Raw genomic sequence first — 15567 nt, 5'->3', positions numbered from 1 at the left:
TGGAGGCTATGGGAGACAGCCTTTCCGTCATTCAGAGCTTTCTGGATAACGAGATTCTGGATAATGGATCCCATACCTGTAATAGTATTACTGCATGTAAGTTATCAGAGATCCCAATTGGATGCAAGTTATATCACTTAATTTTTACAGATTCCCCACCTCCAGTAGAACTGCATATCTCATCAGATAATCTGTCCCATCTGTATGAAGGTATTATGCACTTACCACAATCTGATTATGAAACTGTATGACCTTCTCCACCTGAGTCTCCCAGGGCTGCAAACCTAATTCATTACTTGCCATGGATATTGCTTTCTATAAGAAAATAAAAATAAAATCGCCATGTTTGAAGCTTTAGGGCTGAGACAGATAAATGATTTGCCATAAGTGCCTAGGCTAGTAACTCCGGTTGTGTGTGAGAGCCTGTTAATGAGGCGGCAGGCCAATTAGAAGGGAAAAAATGCAAGCTACTTAGACAAAGTTATGGATCTTACTGCTGCAAAATTGCTTTTTTTTAAATGCTCTTGGAGCCCCGCAGGTAGAATAAAAAAGTGCAGTAATTGCACATGTAAGATAAATGAGAGCATTATGGTCCTTTTGTATATTTAAAGATATGCTAAAACAAGAAAAAGGCACCAACATGAAACAAATAAACTATTTATAAGATGCCCTTATTTTCTATTAAATAGATGATAACGTGTGAAGGCATAACTTACTGATAGCACAGAATATTCTTTCTTTATATACTGGCACGTGTATATATATATATATATATACAGTATATATATAAATATACAGTATATATATATGTATATATATATATATATATATATATATATATATATATATATATATATATATATATATATATATATATATATATATATTCACAACAAATGGAATTCACACCAAAAGTCCAAAAATAAAACCTGGATGCCAGTCCAAGAAAATGGTAAACATAGACAGCAGTTGACAGCACACTAAGGAAATTTCCAACCAGGTAGTCAATGAAGTGTAAAGTTTATTGTGACACAATAAACCTTACACTTCATTGAGTTACCTGGTTGGAAATTTCCTTGGTGTCAACTGCTGTCTATATATATATAAGTCTTGAATATCTTATAAATTATATCCTTATAAACAGTGAGTTCTGATGTCATCAGTTATAAACGGTGAGTTCTGATGTCATCAGTTATAGACGGTGAGTTCTGATGTCATTTCTGTCACATGACTCACTGAAACGTGTGTATTATAATAAATAAAGTACCCCCAGTTGCAAAATATGAGGATATTTGGGTTCCATATGAGGATATTAGTCCACACAGGGCGTTTTTGGGGAGATTTGGTCGCCTGGTGACTAATCGCCTCGTTTTTGCGGCAACCAATCTCCCGATTCAACTTCCCTGAATCTGCGCCGCTAAAATTAAAAAACACCCGCGCTAATCACACGCGGCGGTTTGTTTTCCATAGTCGCCCGAAGTCGGAACACTTGGACTAAATATATATATATATATATTCTTTTAGACAGTACAATATGAGGATATAGCTTATTGTATGAACAGAACATTCCTCCTCTGTATACATATGTGTAGGAGCTGCCATATTGTTTCCCTTAGACAGTACAGAAAGGGGGTTATTTACTAAACTCCGAATGCAAAAATCACAAAAAATGTGTGATTTTTTTTTTTTTTTTTATAAAATCTGACTTTTGAAAAATCATGAATTTTTCAGAATTTATTAAACCCAGAGGATGGAAAAGTCAGAATCTGAAAATCCGGCAACTCAGACCTGTCAAGGTTGCATATAAGTCAATGGGAGAAGTCCCAATGATTCTTTGATGTGCGCTGGGTTTTTGGCAATACCCCCAAAGTTTTCGGAGTTTTCTGGCAAATTTCTGAGTTTTGGGGTGAAAAATCTGAGGAAACTGGAAAATCGGATGACAAATCAAAAAAAATCAAACAAACAAAATTTTCAAGAAAGTGTATTAATAAATAAGCCCAATAAACCCAATGCAGATTTGGTCAGAGTTATTTCAGAAAATATTGAGATAAATTCGGACTTTGATAAATAACCCCCTACGAGTGTGTGCCCAGAACATTTCCTCTCTATTTGTATTTATACATATGGGTAAGTGGTGCCATATTGTTTCCCTTAGACAGTACAGTAAAAGGATATACCTACTGTGTGCCCAAAACATACATGGAAGGAAGATTCCTTTTCTGTATATTTGTATTTATACATATGGGGGGCTTTGGGAATCACTTCTATGCTTTTCTCCAATGTTTAGACAGCATGATAAATAGATAAATTTCCCTTAGAAAAAATAGTGAGCTTTTTGTGTGCTGAAATTACCTTGTTTATTCTGTTTTATACATACGAGGTGAAATTACCATATACAGTATATCAGCCTCAACAGTTTCTTCACATTATTTAGCATTACTTTAATGAATTTACATGTTTTTAACCCAGCCCGTATAAATGTTTATAAATTCTGTATTGAACCACTAGGCTGAGTATGCTAAGTAAAATAACAGCAGAGAAAAGTCTACCTTCCAAGTAAACTACGTTGGAGCTATAGAGTGCTTGAGGACTGAATCTGACCTGAAGAAGGAATATTTGGTAGATTACAAAGAAAAAAATTCATAAGACTAGTTACACTTCTTAGACAACATTCAGTACAGTTACTAACCAAAAATATGAGGATAACTATCCAGCTCAACCTTCCCCATAGGCATTACCTCCAGTCTCTTGGTATCCGCTTTCTCAATGACTACTCCTGGGAACAGATCAGCCATAATGTTTTCAAAGAGTGGGACATCTTCAGCTAAAAACTTGGGCAGATTAGCTTCTTTTAAAGCCCTGATCACTATCAGTGATTCCTCAGCAGGAGAGAGCCTCATGTGCTTTCCTCTGAAACCAGAAAATACATATTTTATTGTGCAGCAGAGTTTTATTTTGTCATTTAGGAGCAACAGTACTTCCTAATTATAAATGTATACACAACTGTAACCCAATCAAGGCCCTGTATGGTTACCCAGCTGGTATTTATGTACTGTATGTATAACTTTATTGGCTGGTGCAGCCTGCTTGGTTTTGTGTGCCATTGGTGATTTCTATCAGCTAAATGGGACATTTTTTGCTCACGCTGCCAATACTTTGCATTCACAAATGTCCAGTCGACATTTATTTTCTTCTTTTTCTTTTTATGTTATTAGCAGTTTAACCCTCCTGATGTCATATTTGTGTAACAGAAGGGATCTATGCTGGTCTGTTTGGACAAGGGTCTTACAGAACAGCAAAATTGCAAGTGCAGGAAGTGTCTCCTTTTTGCTTCTCTGCTCAGTTCTATTGCTCAGTGACAATGACAGTAGTGATATAACTGAGCAGAGCAAATCTGTTTGAAATAGCAACCTCCGGAGGCCAAGTTGTCATAAAAACGGCACCATGCTTACATGGTTTCAGACCATAATTTCTTTAAATAGCTTTGTTTCCTCAGCAGGAAATGTGCTATTTTTTTAAACGCATAATTCCACTGCCCCATTAAAATGTATGCAGTAACATTGACTATTCCACATTTTAAATCCTTCCAATAAATCTGGGTCCATTTTGCTGGTTTATAACAAAGTAAGTCCCAACCCCCATGGCCATAAACATATCTCCAGCATAACTGAAGCAGAGGCTTTAGTTAATCCTTAAAGTTCTTTTTTTTTTTTTGGATATCAAGGATATTTAGAAGTGATCCGGTTCTCCTTGTTCCCATACATATTAATATTTTGCTTGCCCAGCAGGTTAGAATTTTAGTGCAGTATCAGCTAATACTTCCAGTGGAATCCAAAAAATCTGTATCACAAAGCATTAGTTTCATCGGAAACAGGGAAAACTGCCAGCCTGGTATTTCTATGGACGGTGAGAGCAGCAGGTGCACAGACCCATTTACAGGACTGATTCACTATTCATAGGGATTTAGACTAATTATTTCTTCAAATTACTCTCGGTTTTTATTACTGTCTTTCTTTTTGCGTTCAAATTTTGAAATAAAGAAATCAAAATGTCTCTCTCTCTCTCATAGCACAGAAAAGAATTTAAATTCTAAAGAGATAGCACAGATATTTTTCTCTACATTCTCCTTGTGAATAATCTGTTTATACTAGGGTATGACCTATGAGTTACAAAGATATTTTAGAAAATGCCTAACCTGAATTGTTGTGATTTTTGCCTGCTTGGCTGAAAAATTAAGCCCAGGCAAATGTATTTATTTTTGTGATAAAATAACGTCCTTCTAACTCAGGAATAGTTGTTATACAAGTATACAATTTGGATCCTTATGGACCGTACATATTTATTTTGTGTCTGAATAAGGGGTCGTTGCTGTGGATGAAGTTTTAACTGTGGTTTGACCTCATAAGTTAAAGGGACAGTAAAACCAAAAACTTAAAGCATTTTAAAAATATAAAATATAATGTACTGTTGCCCTGCATTGGTAAAAGTTATGTGTTTGCTTTAGAAATACTTTTTTGGTGTTCCTTTAATTGATTGGCATGAGGTCAAACCTCAGTTAAAACTTCATCCACAGCAAGGACCCCTATATTTATTCAGACACAAGATAAATATGTGTATACCTAGATATAGGGGTGACATTTTAATTTATCTACATAATAGTGAAGAGGAAAGCTTGATGGCATGAATCAATAAAGGTGTTAAACGGAAGACAAAGTTGGTAGAGCTAAACTTTCAAACCTTAGAAAATATAATAAAGAGGGCACAAGGGGATGACACACAAGGTAATTTGTGTGGCAAGGGGCAATTGTGAGCATTTTGTACTCTGCCCAGGAAGCTAAAAAATACTTAGTTGGCAAAATGTTTGACATTATCCTATGTGCTATTGGCCTAAGACAGAGGTTCCAAGCTGCAGGGCTGGCATATCTGGGTGGTGGTGGTGGTGGTGGTGGGGGGGAGTTATGGAGCAAGGTTTGGGGAGAATAGATATTTGCTCTTTTAAATACATCTGAAAACTCAGCTTTAAAGTTCAGTTAGGGTGAGATTTGGGGTGAAAACATATTCAATGTCCTACCTAGATGTTCTTGGAACTCTGCATGATGAGTAACTGATATACCAATCAATCCTTGTTATCAGCTAAGGGGAGCCCTGACAAAGGTCAAAGGCTTGAAATTAAAAAGTCTGACCTTTGCAGTGGCAAAACGTGGAAGGAAGTGGGGTCAGTAAATTAAGCGGATACAGGAAAATGGTTGCTGTGAGACAATAAACAACAGATGTGCTGTGTCACTGCTTAGATACATTACTTACCCCAATTCCAAGTCTTGTTTCTTCTGACCAGCCATTACTAGCACTGTCTTGATGGCTCTCATTCCAAAATCATAATGATTCTACAGGTAAGAGAACAAAGAGACTGTGACTGGAGACATAACTGATGCAAAGAGGTGCAAAATAATTCTGGAAGGTAATATGAACAAACTGCAACCAATCTGGTCAATATTGCCCTCTTAAAATGAATCTCTAGGGCAGAATGATAAGGCCTCCAAAAACTGATATGTCCAGAAAGTGACAATTAGCCTGCTACACTGTGAATTTATCATCCATCCTTTCACTTGATTTATCCTCTACCTTTTCTCATTATACTTACCTTATTTAATCCCTGGGAGAAGCCAAAATGGTAGGCACCCCACAGTGACTGTAATCACTTACCTAATAGCACCCAGCCAATGCTGTTGTTAGCAGAACCAGTGAGTGCACCTTTCCTGTTTCCTTAAAGGGTTGGTTCACCTTACAGTTAACTATTAGTATGTTGTAGAATGGACTATTCTATGCAGCTTTTTCTAAACGGAGATCACTACAGCATTTTGGACCCTAGCTGGGGAGGAGGAGGCCCTAAATAATGCTCAGTTAAGCCACTATATATATATATATATATATATATATATATATATTCACACACACAGGTATGGGATCCATTATCCAGTAGCCCATTATCAAGAATGCTCCACATTTCAGGCCATCTCCTATAGACTCCAAATAATTCAAATTTTTAAAAATTATTTCCTGTTCCTCTGTAATAATAAAACAGTGCCTTGTACTCGATCAAATCTAAAATATAATTAATCCTTATTGGACGCAACCCCAGCCTATTGGGTTTATTTAATGTTTATATCATTTTATAGTAGACTTAAAGGGGACCCGTCACCAAAAAAAAATTCCAAATCCTATTTTATCACATTAGTCAAGCAAAATGAACTTAAATTACACTATATAAATTATTTGAATCTTGTTTCCTTCAGTCTGGGGATTCATAATTATAACAAGCAGGAAGCAGCCATTTTGTGGACAGTGTTATTAAAGGGCACCAATCATGACCAAAATCATTTACTAAGTAAATACACTATGTGAAAGTTCAAGAAATCCAATTTTTAAAACAGTTAGAATTGTTTGTATAATGTAAATGATCAGCTCACTATACCTTCTGCAAGATCTCCCCTATCTCCCCTGCAGTTCTAGCTGAGGCAGGCATCTTGGATTTCACTGGCTCCTTCCCAGCCAACTGTAGCTCTGAAATCTTGCACATGCTCAGTTGAAATTCATTGTTGCTTATCAACCCTTCTAAGCTATTTTCAAATCATCCAAACCTCTGTGTTAGCTGCTGTTCATTAGTGCTGCCACCTGCTGGAAATTACTGTGTGCCCTTCATTTGCATAATGACTTTACCAGCAGGGGACAAGATAGGGAAATATCCTCATACTTCTAGTGGAGGAGTTTACTAAAACAAGGCATTCTGGGTAGAATACTCAAAGCAGTGTTACAATCTGAGCATGCTCCTGAAATTTGCATATTTAGAGTCTCTGTTATAGTCACAGTATGGCCTCCCTCAGTGAAAGAACCCATTTGACAAAGTAAGGGATTTTTTTAAAACCTGCAGTTTTTTCAAAAAACTATATATGTAGTTTGATTAAACGTGTTAAGCTTGTACTGGTCAGATTGTTAATATGTGTTTGATTTTGGCTGTGATAGGTGCCCTTTAAAGGGGAAGGAAACCTCGTCGGCGCTAACCCCCCTCCCCCCTCCCGTGTATTGCCCCCCCTCCCTCCTCCCCCCTGGCCTACCCCTCCCGCTGGGCAAATGCCCCTAACTTGTTACTTACCCTTCTGCGCAGGTCCAGTCCAGGGAGTTCACAGGCGACATCTTCTTCCATGCGATCTTCTTCCTGCTTTGACCGGCGTTTTGGCGCATGCGCAGTAGGAGCATTTCGCCGGTACGGATCTACTGCGCATGCGCCAAAAGTCACGCGCAGTAGATTGTACCGGCGAAACGATCCTACTGCGCATGCGCCGGTCAAAGCAGGAAGAAGATCGCGTGGAAGAAGATGTCGCCTGTGAACTCCCTGGACTGGACCTGCACAGAAGGGTAAGTAACAAGTTAGGGGCATTTGCCCAGCGGGAGGGGTAGGCCAGTGGGGAGGAGGGAGGGGGGGCAATACACGGGAGGGGGGAGGGGGGTTAGCGCTGACGAGGTTTCCTTCCCCTTTAAGGCAAGCCTTGTATCATCTCAGAATCTTGTTTGTGCACCAGAATGGGGGACCTGATGTCCATCCCCATGTACTGGCTACACAATTAAACGGTGAAGAGAACGGGGGAATGCGTGGAGAGCAGTGACATGTAGGAAGTGCTGAATGGAAAGTGAAAGTAATTGTCTGCCTCGCCTCTATGCCACTGGCATAGAGGAGGGGCAGACAATATTTGATTCACAGCTGAGATTTTTAAATGAGCTTACAACAGCTAAGAATGCTTTAATAAAAAATAGAAATTGGATTTCATCCACTTTAAGGCATGAAGATGCAAATTATGGAAAGATTCTTTATTCGGAAAACTCCAGGTCCTAAGCATTCTGGATAACCGGTCCCATACATATACATATATATTTTGCTTTAAGGTATACACCTGTAAACCTCTTGGCCAGTGTTTTCTAAGTTACAGGTGTAAAGCACTATATAGCCATTTTTTAACATCAAGATATTGAATCCCATATGATTACAGTTTCCAACATTTCTAGAGGCGAAACATGCCACAATAAAATTGGCTCATAGCAGAGGGATTTATCATCTGCACTTGCTGTTCGCTTATGTGAAGCCCTTGCTATTTAGTTCTAATCATTTCTCCCCAGGTACTTTCATTCTGTCTTATTCATGGGAAATCATCTAGCCTACAAGTGAGACTAAGAACCAAGAGATGATTTCCTGCTTGTTACCGTTTCCTTTGTTTTAAAAAAATACCATGTGCAGTAGCTGAGAGGGTTTTATTTTATTTATTTATTTTTGCTAGTCTAGGCTTCTTGGGGGGTAGGACTTGGAGAGTAGCAAAATAGAAAACGGAACCTGCTTAGGGTGAGATGGGCTAAAATGAGCCAAAAAGCCTTCACAAGCAATTACATGCAAAGTGAAGCCTTCTGAAAACAGAAGCTATTTACTTGTCTCATGCCATACACATAGCACTGCTGAAATACCAAAAATTTGAGTTTTCTATTTCGCTACTCTCCAACTCCTACCTCCTCAGAAGCCATGTTCCAATATCCTGCACTGATGAGATCAAACAAGATGGAAAGAGACTGTCTGCAAGTTTGGATATATGGCTCTGAACCATTAGGATGTATCTGTGCTATAAAACCAGCAATTCTCGATTCATAGTTGGCCAAAGGAATATAAAAGAGTGATTTGCATGTCTCCGCCCATGATGCCTTATGGGAGAATTAAAACTCCCAGGCAGTGATATGTGTATGGTATGAGACAAGTAAATACCTTCTGATTTCAGAAGGCTTCACTTTGCATGTAATTGCATGTAATATATCTCTCTGAATATAATGTACATACAAGTATACAGGGATGTATTCCAGACATTGTTGAGCTACAGATCCTAGCACTCACTGACTCATATAAGTCCTTATTTGGTTTATATGGGTTTTGATACATGTGCTGTACACAAGTTACATGCAAAGTAAATTTGTCTCTCTGTATATTCTATTTGGTTGACATTTCTAGCAGGAAGAAAATGAATCTCCATTGTTCTTAACCCAAAAAATCCATAAGCATATGATATGAAGCTATGCAGTGCTACCTGTTGAGAAAGCTGCTTGCTTGCCAGCTGGTACAGGTTCACCAATTTGCCAGAGAGCGACTTTGCTGCTTTGAAACCTTCAGAGAAGAGCATTATTTCCGCTATGAGCTGGTAGTCTGGCACCATCATGGCCACTGGCCTAAAAAGGGATTTCAGATTGTCTGGGAGCGCCACCCGACCTTTATATCTAAAAAGAACAATGTAGAGGATCAGAGACAAAAGAAAGAGGAGAAACCTTTCACCGAATTAGGTGCGCACACAGAAATGGTGAAAATATTTTTTTAAAAATCTTATGTGAGATTTTTATTTGGTTTTAAATTTAGTTTTAATTTTTAAATGTTTTAATTTGCACCACAAGCATACGTGTGTGTCAAGAGACATTTTATAATGTCGATACATTTGAATTACAGTAACAGTGGCCCTTATCTGGTATTGAAAAAAAAAACTATACATGTTAATATACATGTACATAGTTATTATATATATGTACCAGCCCAAGACAACCACAGCCCTTTAGCAGTATCTGTGTCTCCAAAGATGCCCCAGTAGCTCCCCATCTTCTTTTCTGCTAATTCACTGCACATGCTCTGTGCTGCTGTCACTTACTGAGCTTAGGGACCCACTCACATACATACAGTACACATGGAATTGAAATGTCACACTATAAGGCTGATTAGTAATTAATACAGATAATTACTACATGGCAGCACAGAAACCAGTGCAATTAGCATCAGAATTTAATAATCAGCAAACCTGTAGCATCAGCTTATATTACAGGGGAAGCTCATTTTCTGTTGGATAATTAGTGACGAGCCCTAAGCTTAGCTTCTCAACAGCTGCTCAGAGCCCACTGAGCATGTGAGTGTCACAGACACTTTCCAAGATGGTGACCCCCTGTGACAAGTTTGAAGTCCTGGATCATTGCTGCTATTGACAAGCTCAAACTTTATCCTGGTGCAATAAGTTCAGTTTATAAAATATGGCATTTTTAGCCTTATTCATTTTTAGGGGTTAGTTCTCCTTTAAGGTCAAAAGTGGTTGAAGAGTGTTTGAGGGTACCCCATTTCTGCCCAGACAAGGAATCGGTTAAATGTATGGGGGAAATTTACGCACATTGGCGATTTACTAACGGTAGCTGGTGTAAATTCGCTGGCGTAATTTCACCAACGAGATAGACTTTGGCGCAACTTTGCACTCTAACGGCAGGCGAATTTTCGGTCTGGCGAAAGAGCGTTACTACGCAAATTCACTACGTTTTTGGTTTTACTGACCGTTACCTCTATCGCCAGACTTGCCTTCACCACCTCAGACCAGGTAAAGTGCAATAGAGTAGATAGGAGTTCCTCAAAAAGAGTTTTGCTAAGGGTGATAGACTGAAAAAGATCGTAAATTTTTTTTTGGGGTACCCTCCTTCCCCCCTACATTTGCTAACATATGGCATATAAACTATACTGTGGGCACATGTGTAGGGCATTATAACAACTTTATATAATTTTATTAAGGTTCCCTGGCCATGTGTAGTGTAATGTATTTGCTGCAGTATATATGGCCATTGTACTTTATCTGCACGTCGTATGCTAATTAGCCAATGCTAGCGTAACTTCGAACTGCTGAGCGTAATTTCGCTGGCGTAATTTTGCCAGCGTTCGGTACCCTGTGCACAACTTCGGATCTTCATGAATTAGCATTGTCCAGGCGAATTTACGCCTGGCGATGTGTTGCGATATGCGCAAAGCCAGCGCTGGCGAATTTTCGCCGGTTAGTGAATTTGCCTCTATATGTGGGTTGCCACTGATGGGCAGAAAGGGCAAAACTGAGGTTGATATTGATTGTCTATTCCAAGATTAATTTTAAGTTTTAAATTAAACTTTACAATAGATCAGAAGAAAAGTGGATAATTGAAAACAAACAATTTATTGATAATTTGAAACAAGTAAAATTATCCTGTTTTTTTGTTTTTGGCCAGTGATCAGTAGAGCCCACAAAGTACTTTATACTGAAATATACACGGAGCATTTTTGTGTCTTGACCGTGCTGTCCCTTTAACCCAGTACAGGTATGGGATCAGTTATCCGGAAGCGCGTTATCCAGAAAGCTCCGAATTACGGAAAGTCCATCTCCCATAGAGTCCAGTTTATCCAAATAATCCAAAATTTTAATAATGATTTCCTTTTTCTCTGTAATAATACAACAGTAGCTTGTAAGTGATCCAAACAAAGATATAATTAATCCTTATTGGAGCATATTGGGTTGATTTAATGTTTAAATGATTTTCTAGTAGACTTAAGGTATGAAGGTATGAAGATTATCCGGAAAACCGAGGTCCTGAGCATTCTGGATAATAGGTCCCATACCTGTACTAAATTTATTCGGACATAAGTCTATTAGATACTTTATGATTGTCTACAAACTTTCTTGAGCATCTGCCCCATGAATAACAGAATAGGTTAATGTATGGTTTATGCCCTCTGACAGCTATAGCGGAGGTAGTAAATGACATTCCATGACACAGTAACTCAGTCACGAAATGCAGCAAACGAGTCTTAAAATAGTGCTACACTCCTTCAATCCCCACTTAAATCCATAGCTTTTCTTTACAGCTTTTAGCCCCCCCCCCCCGTTCTAATTTAAAATTCATGCCACTCACAATTGGACTCTTGATCTAAATATCTGACCTGAGCGGTAAAGATAATTATCGAAGGAAAAAGAAAAAGAATACTCCTTTTCACCCCGGGGATAATGGTATCACAACTCATTAGTTCGGAATTTTAAATCCAAATGTATAATTTATAGAGAAAGACATTCAGAGCTCACCCTGGATTCATGGTAATAAAGACTCCGCAGGACATATTTAGCCGCATTTCTCTTCCCTCGAATACAAACCTAAAGAAAACACTGTCAGAATCTTGGCAACAGTATGAAAACAGTACAGATTTTATTAGCTAGTCAAATGAGAATTCTTTTAGCATTGTAAAAGTTGTCTTGTTTAAGGAGACAGATAAATCATAACTTGCTTTTTTTTAAGCAAGCATTTAACCCTATTTTAATCCACCTAGGGATACAGTTTGATCACCAGTGACCTACTTCATCTACAACGCCAAACTCTACACCCCTCTAACTGAGGGGGTTATTTATTAAACTCTGAATGCCTAAAACCTGAAAAATTTGTGTTTTTTTACTATATAATCCAAATTTTTAGTGGAAAAAAAAAGCACTGTTTTTTTTGGGATTTATTATACCCCAAGGATGGAAAAAGTCAGAATCCGAGTATAAGTCAGTGGGAGAATACGAAGATATACGTGAAGATATCTTGATCTGTACTGGGTTTCATGATATAATCGAAGAGTCTGTGTTTTTCTGGGCAAAAATCTGAAAAATCTGAGGGGCCGAATCACTAACTTCGAGTGAAGGATTTGAAGTAAAAAAAACTTCGAATTTTGAAGTTTTTTTTGGGGTACTTCGACCATCGAATGGGCTACTTCGACCTTCGACTACGACTACGACTTCGAATCGAAGGAATCGAAGTAAAAATCGTTCGACTATTCGACCATTCGATAGTCGAAGTACTGTCTCTTTAAAAAAAACTTTGACCCCCTAGTTCAGCATCTAAAAGCTATCGAAGTCAATGTTAGCCTATGGGGAAGGTCCCCATAGGCTTGGCTAACTTTTTTTGATCGAAGGATATTCCTTCGATCGTTGGATTTAAATCCTTCGAATCGTTCGATTCGGAGGATTTAATTGTTCGATTGAAGGAATAATCCTTCGATCGTTCAATCGTACTATCTGCGCTAAATCCTTCAACTTCGATATTCGAAGTCGAAGGATTTTAGTTCCTAGTCGAATATCGAGGGTTAATTCGACCCTTAGTGAATCAGCCCCTGAGTGTTTGGGTGGAAAACTCGAAAAATTTGCACAATTTGCTTTTTTCACAATTCTTTCAGGTTTTTTCCCCGCACAGAAAATTTTCAGGAAAATGTATTTAAACCATGCGGATTTGGTCAGGGTAATTTTTAGAAAATAATTTGCCCACGAGTTCAAGTTTTTTCCCAGGATCACGTGTTGAAGGTCAGTGACATATCCATCTTGAATCAATCAGAGGTTGTATCTCTGCAGCTCTACCAAGATACCATTGAAATCAATGGGAATTAGATATTCGATAGGTAGAATGATTGGATTTTAGAAAATTCAGATGAACATTTACAATCCATCAATGCATCATTTAAAGGGGAACTATCACAAAAATTTAAATTTAATATAAGCTTCATCATAGTGAAATAAGAAACTTTCTACATATAATCAAATAAAAATGATATATCATTTCAGAAATAAGCAAGTTTATCTTCACTATTCCTCTCTCAGCATCTGTTTCTCTTCATTCTGTCTTCATGCAGCAGTTGGGTGTCAGACAGTTAGATCCAATACATCGTTTAGGGGTGACTTCCTTTCCTAGCAGATGTATTAGCGCTCACTTAAAACTGATTCCAGTAAAATCAAAATCTAACAAAATAACTAACTTTGGCACAAGTTCTGCATGTAGAGAGACAGGATTTCTGGTGATTTTAATAGAGTGAGCTCTAACACATATTCTATTTTCCATCCTGGACTTAAATGGAGGTAGGATCTGTAACTCTTGTGAGCAAGGCCCTCTGATCTGATTTTTAGTCTGTAACCTGTGTTTGTCACATTATGGTAAGACCTCTGTAACACTATCCTTTCACATTTAACTGCCTATTAAAGCACAGAAGTAACCATATTAATTGCTTTAACCTTTGCAATCTTTCCTGTGAGTTCCCTCCCAAGAAGTTTACCAGCAATGCATTGAACATAGATTTCAAACCTCATGACTTGGCTATCCTTAGCTGTCTTGATTGCATGGATCTGCGAAGCAATTACAGAAAGGACTTCAATATCAATCCTGTTGAACTCATCAAAGCAACACCAGGCACCAGACTGAGCCATTCCAGAGAAGAATTTCCCCATCATCTAAAAAGCAATATGTTAAACAATGTTTCCATGCCCTGTGTACTGGCAGATGAGTATAAAGACCATAAAACAGCAGTAACAAATTCTGGTTCCTTCTGTGGATGACTGAAATCACTTAAGTATGTCAAAAACTTACCTTATAATCCAAGCCTTCTGAGCAATTGAAGACCACACAGTGCTTTCCCAAAGCCTGTAAATAAAGTATTATTATGTTATGACTTTTGTAAAATTCTACAAACTATAGTATTATATATAGTATTTCAGCTGGGATAAATCCTCAAAGTTTCCATCTAATATTACAATAAGTTGACATACAGACTTCCTGTGTGCATCAAACATCCCTTCTCTCTTCTATTAAATGTGATATGTTGGAGGTCTACTGTAGGTTGTAGAAAAAAAACTTGAATATTTCGATATTTATTATGCCTGAATCCAAAAATACTCCAGCTAAAATCTGTTGAGGTCATGAAGAAGTCAATTGCAGAGGTCCCTTTGACCATTTAAAGATGTTTTTTGGCTTCATCATTTTTGGGGTTTTTTATGCTGGTTTGAGCTCCAAAACATGATAAATTTCAGGTATTCAAGGTTTTTTAGCCTAGAAACTCGATAAATTCAAGGTATTCAAAGGTATTTTTTACATTCAAGTTTTTACATAAATAAGCAAACAGTCAAGTCACAAACCTCACAAACTTGATCTTTGAGAAATAACCCCTAAGTATGGAGATCGAAGCATAACAGGTCCCATACCTGTATATTGTAGACTAAGCAGAATATTCCCATACACCAGTGATAACTAACATTTAGGGGCCGATTCACAAAGGGTCGAATATCGAGGGTTAATTAACCCTCGATATTCGACTGGGAATTAAAATCCTTCGACTTCGAATATCGAAGTCGAAGGATTTTAGCGCAAATAGTGCGATCGAACGATCTAAGGATTATTCCTTCGATCGAACGATTTTAATCCAACGATCGAAGGAATATCCTTCGATCAAAAAAACTTAGGAAAGCCTATGGGGGACCTTCCCCATAGGCTAACATTGAGTTCGGTAGCATTTAGATGGCAAACTAGGGGGTCGAAGTTTTTTCTTAAAGAGACAGTACTTCGACTATCGAATGGTCGAACGATGTTTAGTTCGAATAGTTGATTCAAAGTCGTAGTCGATGGTCGAAGTAGCCCAAAAAACACTTCGAAATTCGAAGTTTTTTTACTTCGAATCCTTCACTCGAAGTTAGTGAATCGGCCCCTTAAAGTGCATATATCGGTATGCAATAAATTATTATCTGCACCAGGTTTAACAACCTATACAATCAATCAGCAGGTAGCATTTAGTCATTTAAAAGCAAACATCTGATTGATTGCTATAGGCTACTAGACCTGGTGCAAATGTTGCACCTTTTTATTACATGAACCCATATATTTAAGCTGCAATAACCATTGTACAAATCACTACCAAATATATATATA

General features: G+C 37.9%; 1 protein-coding gene across 1 annotated transcript in view; it reads right to left on the bottom strand.

The window, feature by feature from the left end:
* The window catches only part of dnah14.L (dynein axonemal heavy chain 14 L homeolog), a 157065-nt gene that overhangs the window by 79077 nt on the left and 62421 nt on the right, over positions 1 to 15567 (bottom strand). Inside the window, exons 30-36 of the mRNA XM_018262651.2 lie at positions 14236 to 14289; positions 13954 to 14099; positions 11931 to 11999; positions 9117 to 9303; positions 5305 to 5384; positions 2739 to 2910; positions 226 to 315 (exon numbers count right to left, since the gene is read on the bottom strand). Coding sequence (XP_018118140.1) covers positions 226 to 315; positions 2739 to 2910; positions 5305 to 5384; positions 9117 to 9303; positions 11931 to 11999; positions 13954 to 14099; positions 14236 to 14289 — 798 coding nt within the window. The remainder of the gene's footprint in view (positions 1 to 225; positions 316 to 2738; positions 2911 to 5304; positions 5385 to 9116; positions 9304 to 11930; positions 12000 to 13953; positions 14100 to 14235; positions 14290 to 15567) is intronic.

The sequence above is a fragment of the Xenopus laevis genome, chromosome 5L (assembly GCF_017654675.1).
Source record: "Xenopus laevis strain J_2021 chromosome 5L, Xenopus_laevis_v10.1, whole genome shotgun sequence".
NCBI classification, from domain to species: domain Eukaryota; kingdom Metazoa; phylum Chordata; class Amphibia; order Anura; family Pipidae; genus Xenopus; species Xenopus laevis.
The sequence above is the reverse complement of the archived record's forward strand: the minus strand, read 5'-3'. Positions and strand labels throughout refer to the sequence as shown.